The 15659-nt window shown below is 43.9% G+C and overlaps 1 protein-coding gene across 1 annotated transcript in view; it reads left to right on the top strand.

Moving 5' to 3' along the window:
- Positions 1–1726: 1726 nt before the first annotated feature.
- SLC9A8 (solute carrier family 9 member A8) overlaps positions 1727–15659 on the top strand; it is a 179895-nt gene continuing 165962 nt past the window's right edge. The window contains exons 1-3 of the mRNA XM_030212977.1: positions 1727–2089; positions 2185–2363; positions 11970–12050. Coding sequence (XP_030068837.1) covers positions 2076–2089; positions 2185–2363; positions 11970–12050 — 274 coding nt within the window. The 5' untranslated portion in view covers positions 1727–2075. The remainder of the gene's footprint in view (positions 2090–2184; positions 2364–11969; positions 12051–15659) is intronic.

Raw genomic sequence — 15659 nt, 5'->3', positions numbered from 1 at the left:
CTGATTTCTAACCTTCCTCATGATCAAGGATACCCCACGAGGTGAGATTTTGCGTGGAGCCCCAGATCTTTGTCGATTGACAGTCATTTTGTACTTCTTCCATTTTCTTACTATGGCACCAACAGTTGTCTCCTTCTCGCCCAGCGTCTTACTGATGGTTTTGTAGCCCATTCCAGCCTTGTGCAGGTGTATGATCTTGTCCCTGACATCCTTAGACAGCTCCTTGCTCTTGGCCATTTTGTAGAGGTTAGAGTCTGACTGATTCACTGAGTCTGTGGACAGGTGTCTTTCATACAGGTGACCATTGCCGACAGCTGTCTGTCATGCAGGTAACGAGTTGATTTGGAGCATCTACCTGGTCTGTAGGGGCCAGATCTCTTACTGGTTGGTGGGGGATCAAATACTTATTTCCCTCTGCAGAATGCAAATAAATTCATATACTTTCCACAATGTGATTTTCCGGATTTAATTTGTGATGTGCTATCTCTCACTGTTACCAATAACCTACCCTTCAATTATGGGCTGCTCATGTCTTTGTCAGTGGGCAAACTTACAAAATCAGCAAGGGATCAAATACTTATTTCCCCCACTGTATGCTTTTCCCTAGCACAGCACAACTGCATGGCTAGCCTACAACACACATATCACACCAGCAGAAGAATACAAAGCAGCAATACATCTTCAACCCCTCCCCCATCCCATTCTATCCCATCCCCCATAAACCCACTTCTACTTTGATGCAACTCAGAACCCAACTACCCTTCCCTGTATACAAACCAATGAGGTTTAATAAACAGGAGTGGAAGTGAGCCTATCTAATCCATTGTAAGCAATGAAGCCAAGTAGGACGGTCTGACTTTCTCCTTCCCAGCAAAGCTGTCATACCCGTTTACTCAAAACAAAGCAAGCAAACCTATGAGCTGCTGCATCCACATTGTCATTTTTTTTTAATTGTTGGTCCATCTGTAACAAGTCTAAAGCTGTTTCAATTAGATGGTGGGGGGGAACGGTCCTGGAACTCGAAGAGGAGGGGCGATCCTGGAACTCAAAGAGGCAGGAGGGAGGTAGGGGGGCATGGAACTCGGAGGGGGAGGGGGGCGTGGAACCTTGCTAGCGCTCGTTTCATTTGTCAGAAATGGGCCTCTTTTACTAGTAAATGAATAAATAGAAACTCTGAATGTTAAACACCTGATTCTCATAGCATGATGTCTGTTTTAGTGGCCCATTACCAGGAGAAAAAAAAATCTCTGCACGAATATAACACATGCTAGGGTGTCCCTGTAACCAGCCCCTCCAACTGACCATTGATTTAGATTTATAACTAATTACTACTCTATGAAAAGTTATCCCGTTTTTATGCTTCCTCTGGGTACATCTGTAAGCTGCACAAGCTGGCATGTTTGAAAATATAAGTGAGATGAAATAAAAATGCTACCAGCAATAAAGAACGACAAGGTGAATGCAGCAGGCTGCAGCTGATAGGTTTGCTCGCTTTGGCGTATAAGGGGATGACAGCACCGCGGGTAAGGGAAAACTCAGACTGCCCTAATCGGTTTCAGCGTTTTGACGTCACTTCACCTCCTGTCTATTAAACCTCATTGATACAAACCCTGCGCCTTTGAGCACTGTGACTGGAGAGGGAGAGACGCTATATGCGCATGCGCAATAATGGTGTCAACGAACCGGATGTAGCGGACGATCAACAGTCCGAGTCCGTGACGTTTTCTGTTTTGACGCGCTTAATGCGAAGTAGTCGCGACTGCGGAACTAGAAGCAGTGGTTGGTTGGTGGGCTGTGACGTGTCCTCGCCGATGCCCGTGTGCGGAAGTGCTTATGCCTCTTCCCCGGTACTTTTGGGGGACGTAAATGCAGAGGGGGGAGGGGAACCGAGCTGGTAGGAAGGTGGAAAAAAAATAAATAAAAAAGGAGTTTAAATTTGGGGGAAAGCGCTCACATGGCCGTGCTGCTGTAATCTCAGTCTCGCAGATCAGTGCTATAGTGTTGCTGTCCGCGGTGCCGGCGCTTTTTTGGGACAGTGCGGAAGAGTCCGGGTGGCTCGCCTTGTTCTGACATCAATGGATATGAGCGCGTTAGTATGGTTTTATATTTTCTCTTTGTGGTGGCCTGTGTTTCTGTCATTTTTTTAGGGTCCTTATTCAGTATTTATCATTTCATGTTTCATAGGTTTCCTAATGCCACCCATGGAGACTCAAATTTCACCCTACACACCACCCTCGCCATGGCCACAAAACTTGTGCCCTCCACTCCTGGAAAGCCCATCCTTCCGGTGCAGACTGGAGTCCAGGCTCAGCAAGAGGAGCAATCCAGTGGCATGTCCATATTTTTTAGCCTGCTTGTTTTAGGTAAATATTCACCTTGTTCATTGTGGAAGTTTTAGTGTCAATGTGTTTGTTTGTTTTGCAGAATTATATTCAGAGATTTTTAAAAAAATGTATGTCTCACTGTGGATATTTTTAAACCCCCGCCTCCTTTTTCGCCGGTTGTGACGGTAGTGCACAGAGCAGTCCTATCCCAAGGCATGGCCACTAATTTCAACAAACCTGCCCAGTTCCCAAGCCAGATGCATTTTCAGCATATCTGTGATAAATATGCATCTTAATTTATGGTGACTAAATGGTTCCAAATATCTTACAAACTTTATTAAATAATCAATAACATATAAAATCTATCCCACAATTACATAAATTATTTATCACAAGGTAATACTCTGCAGATTGGCCCTGGTCAGGGGAACTCTGGTGATCGGTAAATGCTAAATATCAATGGTCTCTTTTCCAGATGATTATCTTCTCAATTGGAACAAGTTCTTTCAAAATCTGAATGTGCAAAAGTCCATACACCAAAAAAGTTCAAAATATAACTCTTGTTGTTCTTATTAATGGACCTGTTTCGCTATATGCTTCGTCAGGAGACCTTTCTGAGATTAACAAAACATCAACATCACAATACATAAACGCCAACCATTATACAACATAATATAAAATAAGAACTCCTGACGAAGCTTATCCCAGTATGTTTATGATACTGTATTGTAAAATTGGATTCTTACAACAAATTACTACTACTACTATTATTAATCATTTCTATAGTTCTACTAGACATAGGCAGTGCTGTATACATTATATGCGGGTATTTTCTCTGTCCCTAGAGGGCTCACAATCTAAGTTTTAGTACCTGGGGCAATGGAGGGTTATGACTTGCCCAAGGTCACATGGAGCTGTAGTGGGAATTGAACCTATCTGCTGCACTGACTACTAGGCTACTCCATTTACTTTCTTAGTCATTCTTTGTTATGTATCCTATACTGTTTATTGCAAGCCACATTGAGCTTGGACTTGTTTGGGATAATGTGGGATATAAATGTCAGAAATAAATTTAGCAAAACGGGTCCTGTAGAGACTGTGCCAATGCTGCATACATTCTACTTAGATTATGCACTTTAAAGATCCTCAGCAGTGATTTCAGGAGTAAAGCTGATTGCGAGGAGAGCTATGATATTCTTTGGTGATACTTTGGGTGAGCTTTAACATCAATAAGGACAACGGGTTATATTTTGAACTGTTTTGGAGTATGGACTTGTGCACATTCAGATTTTGAAAGAACTTGTTCTAATTGAGAAGATAATCATCTGGAAAAGGGAACATTGATATTTAGCATTTACCGATTACCAGAGTCAATCTGCAGAGTATTATCTTGTGATAAGTAATTTATATGATTTTATATGTTATTGATTCTTTAATAAAGTTTGTAAGATATTTGGAACCATTTAGTAATCATATATCGAGAAGATTGGTTGTTTAATGATGACATTTGAAGAGTGTTTAGGTCATTGGGTTGCTTTGTGATAAATATGTATGAGAGATGTTTGTATACATGGAAGACCTGATATATAGAGACTTATCTCTTGCTGTGTTCACCATGGATGTCATGAAAACCTGACTGGTTGTGGGGTTATTACATAGTAATGTAGTAAATGTTGGCAGATAAAGACCTGCACGGTCCATCCAGTCTACCCAATAAGGTGGCCAAAGTTTAATCTGGTACGCTGCACGGGTTCCACTTCTTCATGATTAAACACTGGTATACTTAGAACACCTACATCATTCCGAGCCAGTTTTGAGTACAGACTGTAGAAGTTTGCCCAGCATTGGTCCTAATTCTCAACTACTGAAGATCATCGAAGCCCGCTCCAGCTTTGATCCTGATCTGTTTTTGTAATTTATGGGACCCATTGGTTTTCCCAACCTCTGAAGTTATCACTCACTCCAGTTATTAGTAGTCTTTTCAACAAAAACTACTAATAACTGGAGTGAGCTTTTAGGATACATTAAAATCAACAGCTGGGCATGCTGCAGCAGCTAAAAAATAGATGCTTGGAATGATTCAGTAAGGGTTCCAGGGTGATATGAGAACCTGATTGGTGAACCTATGGGCAAAATGGTTTAAGCTATTCTAAAAAAATGACTGACTATATAGATAGGTGTAGCTTTTTGGGAGTGAGTCAGCATGGATCAACAAAGGCAAGTCTTGCCTTATCAGTTTATTAGATTGGATAAAGGTGAGATATCTAATATAATAAAATGCACCGTGAACGTTCTAATGAGGACAACGTTCTGAAGTCACTCAAACATTTCTTAGGGTTCGTGGCGTTCGTGGTGTGAAGCCAGCCAGGCTGCCAGCCGTCTCTGCCCCGCCCTCGCGTCAAATGTCATGACGTCCAGGGCAAACGTCATGACGTTGACGGCGCAAAAAAAAACAAAACGCAGCGTCAGGGAAGGAGGCGGCGCTCCCGACGTCTCTAGCCTTCCCTTCGCTGTGTTCCGCCTTCTTCTGACGTCAAGGATGACGTCAGAAGAAGGCGGAACACAACGAAGGGAAGGCTAGACGTCAGGAGCGCCGCCTCCTTCCCTGACGCTGCGCTGCCGGAACCGCCGCCACGGAGGTAAATTTAAAAAAAAAAAAGGGATGTAGGGGGAAGAGAAGAGGGTGGGCAGTTGAACAATGGGAGCGGGAGGGCAGAGGAGAAACGACAGCAAGGATGCGAAGGGGGGGGGGAAGAAGGGGGCGGGGCATGCTGGGACATGGGAGACAGAAGAGCATGGATGCGAGGGGGGTCATGGAAGGGAGAGAGGGGAATTGCTGGAAAAGGATGAATGGAGGGGGCAGGGGACAGAGAAGCATGGATGGGCATGGATTGAGATGGCAGGGCTCAGGGAGAGAGGGGAATTGCTGGAAAAGGATGAATGGAGGGGGCAGGGGACAGAGAAGCATGGATGGGCATGGATTGAGATGGCAGGGCTCAGGGTGAGAGGGGAATTGCTGGAAAAGGATGAATGGAGGGGGCAGGGGACAGAGAAGCATGGATGGGCATGGATTGAGATGGCAGGGCTCAGGGTGAGAGGGGAATTGCTGGAAAAGGATGAATGGAGGGGGCAGGGGACAGAGAAGCATGGATGGGCATGGATTGAGATGGCAGGGCTCAGGGAGAGAGGGGAATTGCTGGAAAAGGATGAATGGAGGGGGCAGGGGACAGAGAAGCATGGATGGGCATGGATTGAGATGGCAGGGCTCAGGGAGAGAGAGGAATTGCTGGAAAAGGATGAATGGAGGGGGCAGGGGACAGAGAAGCATGGATGGGCATGGATTGAGATGGCAGGGCTCAGGGTGAGAGAGGAATTGATGGAAAAGGATGAATGGAGGGGGCAGGGGACAGAGAAGCATGGATGGGCATGGATTGAGATGGCAGGGCTCAGGGTGAGAGGGGAATTACTGTAAAAAGGATGAATGGAGGGGGCAGGGGACAGAGAAGCATGGATGGGCATGGATTGAGATGGCAGGGCTCAGGGAGAGAGGGGAATTGCTGGAAAAGGATGAATGGAGGGGGCAGGGGACAGAGAAGCATGGATGGGCATGGATTGAGATGGCAGGGTTCAGGGAGAGAGGGGAATTGCTGGAAAAGGATGAATGGAGGGGGCAGGGGACAGAGAAGCATGGATGGGCATGGATTGAGATGGCAGGGCTCAGGGAGAGAGGGAAATTGCTGGAAAAGGATGAATGGAGGGGGCAGGGGACAGATGGGCATGGATTGGGAGGGCAAGGCTCACACTCTCGCTCTCATATACAATGTCTTTCTGACTCTCACTCTCACACACTCTGTCTCACAATGTATCACATTCACTCTCTATGTGCCACACAGTCACTCACACACTCGCTTGGTCTCATACACTCACTCTCACAGAGAATCTGTGTCTCACACACACTCTCACACTGTGTCTCACATACACACTTGCACACACTCTCATTCTCACACACACACTCTCACAAACACACTCACACCCAGACTCACTCTCTCTCTCACACACACACACTCACACTTTCACTCTGACTCTCACACAGTCACTCCCACATACACTCTCCCAAACATACACACTCCGAGGAAAACCTTGCTAGCGCCCGTTTCATTTGTGTCAGAAACGGGCCTTTTTTACTAGTATATATATATTTTTTATAAGTATTTTATATAGAATTTGTAGGACATTAAAGAGTCACGAGATTGGAGGTGATCTTTTGTGGATTGCAAACTGACTAAGAGAAAACAGAGTAGGATTAAATGGTTGGTTGTCTGCGTGGAAAAGGGTCACTAGTGGAGTGCTTCAAGGGTCTTTACTGGGAACAGCACTGCTTTATTTTATTTTATTTATGTATTTTTTAATTTTATAAAGTTTTCAATTTACATTCAATAAAGTAACTTGAAATCCTGAAATAGATTATAACAACATAATCTTACAAAATGAAACAAGAATAGAGGAAATATAAATCTTTGTTAGCTTACAATAAAGGGGGAAATAACACAAAGGACATGATCTTTTAATAAAATAAAGGGAAAATAATCTTTCTGTAATGAAAGTAAATGGACACCTAAGCCAAAATTAACAATGTCTCATCGTTACCTGAATTAATTTAATTTAATGTGGACATTTATAGTCCGCTTAACCTTCGAGTTCTAGGCAGTGTACAAATCTTTCTAAAAATAGCAGTTTAGAGAAGAACAACAGTTAATAATAGAACAATAGCATAGAGTGGAATAATTTTTTAGCATAATGCTAGCAATAATCATAGTATTAATGGGGCTTATTTGCATAATGTTGGACATTGTAGGCAAACATCAAAAATGGTTCTTGTTTACATAATTTACTGCGGGTTGTTTTATTGTCTCATGGAATGTGTTTCTTATACTCTATAGATTACATGTGGTCTGAACGCCCTAGCCTGTCCACATGATCTTTCCTTTACCATGGTACTCTTGTTTGGGGTCCCCCACCTGTTTTGTATATATTATTGAGGTCCTTGGGTGGGGACTGATTGACCGTAATATTTTTGGAAAAGCCATGTTTTCAGTAGGCGGAGGAATCTCATATAGTGTGTTATTCTGATCTTTAAAGGTAATGAGTTCCACAGTTCTGCACCCCTCCCTAGCAGCATCTTGTTAAGTCTTTTTCAATTGACATTCTTATTTATTCGGGAGTACCAGTCTGATGTCTGCTAGAGATCTGAGTGAGCTGGGTCTATAAACATTTGTGAAACATTGTAAATATGTTGGAGCCATTTCATAAAGTCATCTGAAGACCATGGTGCGGAGTTTAAACTCCATCCTTGCTTTGCAGGGAAGCCAGTAGCGTTTAAGTAGGAATGGCATGGTTTGTTCATCCCACCTTCTTTCTCCTATTAGCTTGGCTGCTGCATTTTCTACAATTTGAAGTTTCCTAGAAATAGTAACTACCATAGCACCCGGAGAACTCTTTACATTAAGGAAGCTTCTTAACTGTTTAGGATCATAGAAAATATGTCTAACCTCCATCTTTTTTTATTAAGCATTTGTAAGGAGTGGAGGAGTGGCCTAGTGGTTAGGGTGGTGGACTTTGGTCCTGGGGAACTGAGTTCGATTCCCACTTCAGGCACAGGCAGCTCCTTGTGACTCTGGGCAAGTCACTTAACCCTCCATTGCCCCATGTAAGCCGCATTGAGCCTGCCATGAGTGGGAAAGTGCGGGGTACAAATGTAACAAAACAAAAAAAATAAGAGTAGCCCCTATAGCTTTAACCTCGGGATGCAGAGCTAAAAATTGTTTACGCTTAGTTTGCATCACCGGGAAAACATCTGGAAAGACCCAAATTTTCTGTCCCATAAACAATTTCTCCTTATTCCGAAAAAAAACTCCCCAAATATTTTAAGTAGCCATGATTTATCTGGTTCCAATGTCAGTGTCCCTATCAAAGTCGTGCTGTTTCCCTTCAAGTTGAGAGTCTTTCAAAGCTTGTGTTAATTTTAACTATCTTCTTGTCACGTCCGTGGCCGTGACCACCCTCAGCCTTACCTTCTTTCTGGGGGTCAGCAGCTCTGCTTGCTGCTGTCTGTGTGTTAGTCTTGTCTCTGTCCTGGTGTGCTGGCTGCTTCCAGCATGAACCTGATTGCTTCACTAGACCTCACCTGTGTGGGTTATGTCTCTCTAGGGAGCCAGCATCTAAGATGGCTGCCACCGGCTCTATGCCAGCTTCCAAGATGGCTCCTGCTTGTCTTTCCTGTGGGCTCACTTCCTATGTGTGTCAAGCCTCTCTTTGGGGTCAAGGTACTTCCTGCTTCTGTCCTGCTGCTGGTGACCTCATCAGTGAGAGCCTTCATAAGGAAGTGCTGTGCTGGCATTCTGGGCCTTTGCATGAAGTGTTATGCTCTTAGGCCAGGCCAGGTCAGGTTAGTAAGTGTCTGCTGCACTACTGCTTAGCCTCTCTCTGGGTTCTAGCCCAGCTTCTTTCTGTGTCTCTGTTGTCCTTCCGTGGGGGGTCTTCCCTGCCACTGTCTGTCTGTGGACTGCGGTCCTTCCTGGCTTACCCTGAGTTGGGGTGAAGCCTCTGTCTGTGGACTGCGGGTCCTTCCTGGCTTACCCTGTGTTGGGGTGAAGCCTCTGTTCCTGGCTTATCCTGTGTTGGGGTGAAGCCTCTGTCCCTGGCTTACCCTGGGTTGGGGTGAAGCCTTTGTCCTGGTTTACTCTGTCTGTTCTCCTGTCTGCCTCAAAGACCCTTGGTTACTCTGTTTGCTCTGCTGCCAGCCCAAGACCCCTGGCCTGTTCTTCCTGGTTTGCTCTCTTTACCCTAGGTCCTGCCTTGCCTTGCCTGTGTGCCTACCCAGCTTGTATATCCTGAGTGTATATCCTGAATCCTGTATCTGTCTAGCTAGTGTGTATTTCCTAGGTGGTTATTCCTGTATCCCGTCTCCACCTAGCTAGAGGGTTTACCCTGTGGGTATTCCCGGATCCCCGTTCTGCCTAGTGTGTATGCTGACCTATTCCTTGCTCCTGCTAGGCTTCTGTACGCCTTGTGTTCCTTGGTCTGTCTTCTGGGTCTTGCTAGTGGCTGTGCAGCAGCACACTGTCTGTGTTTAGTTCCTAGTCTGGTCTCCCTCGTGTATCCCAGACCCAGGGTGGGTCCTCTGGATCTTCAGTTCCTTCCTTATCCTGCAAGTCCTGCCGGCCGCCTGCACTTCGGAGCTCAACTCCGGAGGAACGGTGGCTAGGTGCAGGTGAAGCTGTTCCTGTCTCATCTGTTCTAGTTGCCTGCCTTGTACTACTCCAGTCCAGAGTTCCAGTACTGCTCTTCTGTGTTTCCAGTCCCGAGGTGGTCTTGCCTGCCGCTCCTCGGCAGTGGTCAATGGCTCACGAACTCCAGTCCTGCCTCGAGGACCTGACAGAATGCCAAGGCCCTCGAGAACGCGACACTTCTAATACCTCAGATTAATCAGGATTAGTTAGTATTCTAGAGGACCCCTTTTTGGAAGGTAAATAGTAGATCTTTTTAGTCAGAAGGATAGCTTCTTGTGGAATAGATTCAATTTCCATTAAATACTGTATTTCTTAAAACAAAGCAGCTGGTGATTGCAACGATGATACTGGAAATTCAAAAAGCATAAGTTCACCTTTCTTGCATAGTTTTCACATTTTTTTAAGCTGAGAGTGAATTCCAGTTGTGTTTTTCAATATTGCATGTGTTATATCTTTTAAAAAAATTAGCCTTTTCTGAGATCAGCATCAAATCCTTTTCTGGTTTATCCTGAGATTTCTTAAGGGACTGCACTTTTTCATGTAATTCAGTAACCACCATCTCCATCTGTGTGACTGTCAAAGAACAGCGTTCTCCATGGGAACTACGGAAGACCAGATAGACCATGAAGGAATAATTTGGCTTGGCTAGCACAGTTTGCCACATCTCCCCACACACCTGTCTGGAGGAGCCCCTTGATATCTCCACATTCAGGCTCACAAATGCCAAGAGATTTCCTGGGGGAGAGATTTGATCTTCTGTTCTCTTTGTACCGGTTTCAGATTTCACCTCCGATGCCCCACAGATGGTTAGGGTCTCCACCGGTACAGAAGCTTCCAATAGCAAACTGTACCATTTCCCAGCGTCTTCCTGCTTTAGTGGTTCAGGTGGAGGAGATCAGCAGTCGGGGCACAGACTCCTATCTGACACCAGAAAGATTGCCTTATCTCCAGCTCTGTCTTTCCCGTCCACATTTACAGTGCCAGTGGTCACAAATTCCGTCATGAGTTTCTGGGATACAGAAGAGAACTCATTGGGGTAATTCTTCACTTTTTCTTAATGCTTCTGTATTGACAGATTCAAAGAAAATCAACTCTGTCGGGAGGCGCTGAGCGCCATGACTCTTCAGGTGTCGCCATCTTGGATCCTCCCCCTGACCTGCATTGTCTAACATTTGTAAATGATTTGGAGATAGGAGTGATTAAATTTGTGGATGATACAAAATTATTCCAGAGTTATTTAAATGACTGAGTATTGTAAGGATTTGCAGAAGGATCTTGTAAGACTAGGTATCCAAATGGCAGATTAACGTTAATGTGGACAAGTTCAGAGGGGAAAATAATCCAAACTACAGCTATAAATTGGTGGGTTCTGAGTTAGGAGTTGGAGATGTATTTTCCAAGCACTCAGACTTACCAAAGTTACATAATAGTGCTTTGAAAACACAACTCCACGTGGACAGTCGGTTGAAATTTTCACCCCAGTTGTGCCACAGTTGATTAAAAAAAAAAAGTAAATAGAATTTTAGCAATTATTTGAAAATCGATGGTGGGCAGTTCTTAAGAGGAATTTATTGCAAACTGAGGGGGCCTTTTACTAAGATGTGCTAGTGTTTTTAGTTTGTGCTAAAAATCAACTGGTGCTAAACACTGAGACGCCCGTTATATTTCTATGGGCATCTCAGCTATTTGTGTTTTATCTCTTCTGTTTCAAATTGACATTACTTGTATACGGTGTATGCCATTGTCCTCCGGAAAGGACCCAGAGTAGCTTACGATATAGCAAGAATAGCATAATCAAAAAATACAGTAGCGTATTCACTAGTAACAAAATGCAAACCAAACCTTGGCTAACCCTTCCCCATCTCCCTCATCTAATATTCCCACCCCACTAATACCTGAAAATGTTCCCGGTTTCTCTCAATTGCTTCCAGAGGAAGTACAATAATTCTTCAGAGATTTTAAATTCCAGCATATATACATATATCTCTTTTTCACTTGTTTACTCTGATTATGCTGTGTATTATGTGTAATTCTATGATCTGACATACTTTAATGTTGGCATTGATATACTTCCTCAATTGTAGTGTGATTATGATGTTTGCATCTTTAAACTTCAGTAAAAAGTTTGCCTTATTTCAATTTCCTAGAAAAGATTACATTTTTTATGTTTGCTGACATTTTCAACAAGAATAGGGCTAGGATTACTAGTTTGCCCTACCATACAATGCTAACACTGTTAATTTCTGCTATTAATAAATAAGTCCTATTGCATGAAATCAGGCTTGTGATAAACAATGTGTGAATCTGGCCTTTATACTATTTACCTGAGATGTTAACTATATATTTTTTTCTTCAGCTATATGCATCATATTGGTGCACTTACTGATAAAATACAGACTGCATTTCCTACCAGAAAGTGTAGCTGTTGTTTCTTTAGGTAAGTGGCCTGTCATTTATCATTTAATTGAAGGCGGTGTGTTTGTCTTGTTGAGATATTTTATGTTTATGCATGAAAATGATTATTTACTGCATTAAGAGAAGATTTATTTGCTAACTTTATTCTTGATGGCATCAGTATAATATGGGAAAAGAATTAAGGCTCTGATGTAATGTGAATAGATGTTATAATTCATGTTAGTATGTGTTTTTTGTTTAATTTAGTGGATCTTTGTGGTCTCTGAAATGCAAGCTGTAGAGTGATTTGAAAAGGAGTTCCCCAGTGCAGTTTCAGTTCACTGTAAATAACAGCTTTGCACGTAGGGGTGATATGATACAGACGTTCAAATACTTGAAAGGTATTAATCCGCAAAAAAATCTTTTCCGGAGATGGGAAGGCGGTAGAACGAGAGGACATGAAATGAGATTGAAGGGGGGCAGACTCAAAAAAGATGTCAGGAAGTATTTTTTCACGGAGAGGGTGGTGGATGCTTGGAATGCCCTCCCGCGGGAGGTGGTGGAGATGAAAACGGTAACGGAATTCAAACGTGTGGGATATGCATAAAGGAATCCTCTGCAGCAGGAATGGATCCTCAGAAGCTTAGCTGAAATTGGGTGGCGGAGCAGGTGGGGGGAAGAGGGGTTGGTGGTTGGGAGGCTAGGATAGGGGAGGGCAGACTTATACGGTCTGTACCAGAGCCGGTGATGGGAGACGGGACTGGTGGTTGGGAGGCGGGAAATACTGCTGGGCAGACTTATACGGTCTGTGCCCTGAAAAAGACAGGTACAAATTCAAGATATGAGTTTATCTTGGGCAGACTAGATGGACCATGCAAGTCTTTTTCTGCCGTCATCTACTATGTTACTATGTATCACACTTTGCATATGTTTGTGCCAGTGTCCTGGCAAACTAATATTAAAGTTGATGATTCCCAAACTTTTTGCAATGGTGGAACCCCTAAAATATTTTTTCATATGTCAAGGAACACCCCCTCCCCCCAAATATCATCTTTCTTCCCTCCTGCCCTACTCAGTAGTTTAGTGTCTTGGGTCTTTCTGTTCCCTCTCCACCCCTGGGTCCAGTACGCTTCCCTTTCTCTTTCCTCCCTCCCAGCACACCACTTCCTCAGAATATTCCTTCCCCTGCTACACCACCCCAACTACCTCATATTACTTTGGAGGGGCCTACCTTTGATTTAGTTTAGCCATGCTGCCTGAGCAGTGAGGAAATCAGTGACATGCTTCAGCCACCGTTGTACTCCCGCACACACTCAGTTCGTGCTCATGGAACCGAGGTTTGGGAATCACTTTTAAGTGTTAGCTATTTGAGTTGAGGAAATCCTGATTCTCATGCACCTTTGTTAAGGAAAATACATCCTTTCTTTATAGAGAAAATTAAAAAAAACCCATGGCATAGGAGACAGTATTCTGTTCTGGATTAGGAACTGGTTATTGGACAGAAAACAGAGAGTAGGATTAAATGGCCATTTTTCTCAATGGAGGAGGGTGAATAGTGGAGTGCCGCAGGGGTCTTTACAAGGACCAGTTCTAGTTAACATATTTATAAATGATCTGGAAATCGGAAGGACGAGTGAGGTGATTAAATTTGCGGATGACACGAAACTATTCAAAGTTGGCAAAACACATGTGGATTGTGAAGAATTACAGGAAGACCTTAGGAAACTGGAAAGCTGGGCATCCAAATGGCAGATGAAATTTAATGCAGTCAAATGCAAAGTGATGCACATTGGGAAGAATAATCCGAATCATAGTTATCTAATGCTAGGGTCCAATTTAGGAGTCAGCACTCAAGAAAAAGACGTAGGTGTCATTGTAGACAATACGCTGAAATCTCCTGCCCATTGTGCGGTGGCAGCCAAAAAAGCAAACAGGATGCTAGGAATTATTTGGAGAGGGATGCAAAATAAGACCAAAAATTTTATAATGTGTCTGTATTGCTCCATGTTATGGCCTCATTGTGTTCAATTGTGGTTGCCGTATCTCTTAAAAGATGTAGTGGAATTAGAAAATGTTCAAACGAGCAACCAAAATGATAGAGGGGATGGAACTGCTCCTGTATGAGGAAAGGCTAAAGAGGTTAGGGCTCTTTAGCTTTGAAAAGAGACTTCTAATGGTGGTGGGTGGGATATGACTGAGGTCTACAAAATCCTGATTGGAGTGGAACCGGTGGAGGTGAATTGTTTTTCTGTCATTCAAAAATACAAAGACCAGGGAACACTCAATGAAATTGCATGGAAATGCTTTTTAAAACCAATAGGAGGAAATATTTTTTACGCAAAGAATAGTTAAGCTGTGGAACTCGATGCCAGAAGATGTGCTAACTGCAATTAGTGTATCTGGGTTTAAAAAAGGGTTGGACAAGTTCCCGGAGGAAAAGTCCATAACCTGCTATTGAGATGGACATTGGGGAAGCCGCTACTTGCCCCGAGATTGGTAGCGTGGAATGGTGCTACTAATTTGTTTTTCTGCCAGGTTACTTGTAACCTCGATTGGCCACTGCTGGAAGCTACTACTACTACTACTATTTAGCATTTCTATAGCGCTACAAGGCATACACAGCGCTGCACAAACATAGAAGAAAGACAGTCCCTGCTCAAAGAGCTTACAATCTAATAGACAAAAAATAAATAAAGTAAGCAAATCAAATCAATTAATGTGAACGGGAAGGAAGAGAGGAGGGTAGGTGGAGGCGAGTGGTTACTAGTCAAAAGCAATGTTAAAGAGGTGGGCTTTCAGTCTAGATTTAAAGGTGGCCAAGGATGGGGCAAGACGTACGGGCTCAGGAAGTTTATTCCAGGCGTAGGGTGCAGCGAGACAGAAGGCGCGAAGTCTGGAGTTGGCAGTACTGGAGAAGGGAACAGATAAGAAGGATTTATCCATGGAGCGGAGTGCACGGGAAGGGGTGTAGGGAAGGACGAGTGTGGAGAGATACTGGGGAGCAGCAGAGTGAATACATTTATAGGTTAGTAGAAGAAGTTTGAACAGGATGCGAAAACGGATAGGGAGCCAGTGAAGGGTCTTGAGGAGAGGGGTATTATGAGTAAAGCGACCCTGGCGGAAGATGAGACGGGCAGCAGAGTTTTGAACCGACTGGAGAGGGGAGAGGTGACTAAGTGGGAGGCCAGCAAGAAGCAGATTGCAGTAGTCTAAACGACAGGTGACAAGGGTGTGGATGAGGGTTTTGGTAGAGTGCTCGGAAAGAAAGGGGCGGATTTTACGGATGTTGTAAAGAAAGAAACGACAGGTTTTGGCGGTCTGCTGGATATGAGCAGAGAAGGAGAGAGAAGAGTCAAATATGACCCCTATGTTTCGAGCTGAGGAGACAGGGAGAATGAGAGAGCCATCAACAGAAATAGAAAACGGGGGGAGTGGGGAGGTGGGTTTGGGGGGGAAAATGAGAAGCTCGGTTTTGGTCATATTTAATTTCAGGTGGAAGCAGGATACTGGGCTGGATGGACCATTGGTCTGACCCAGTATGGCTGTTCTTAAGAGTTTATTCTTGTCCCAGAACTGTCTACTTCTTGCTGCCTTCACCATGCTATGGTAGGGTGGTTAGTTTTCTGAGAAGACAGATGCTGTGGCTGATCTT

This window comes from Microcaecilia unicolor, chromosome 8 (genome assembly GCF_901765095.1).
Source record: "Microcaecilia unicolor chromosome 8, aMicUni1.1, whole genome shotgun sequence".
Classification (NCBI taxonomy): Eukaryota; Metazoa; Chordata; class Amphibia; order Gymnophiona; family Siphonopidae; genus Microcaecilia; species Microcaecilia unicolor.
This window is presented reverse-complemented; position numbering and strand designations above follow the sequence as displayed.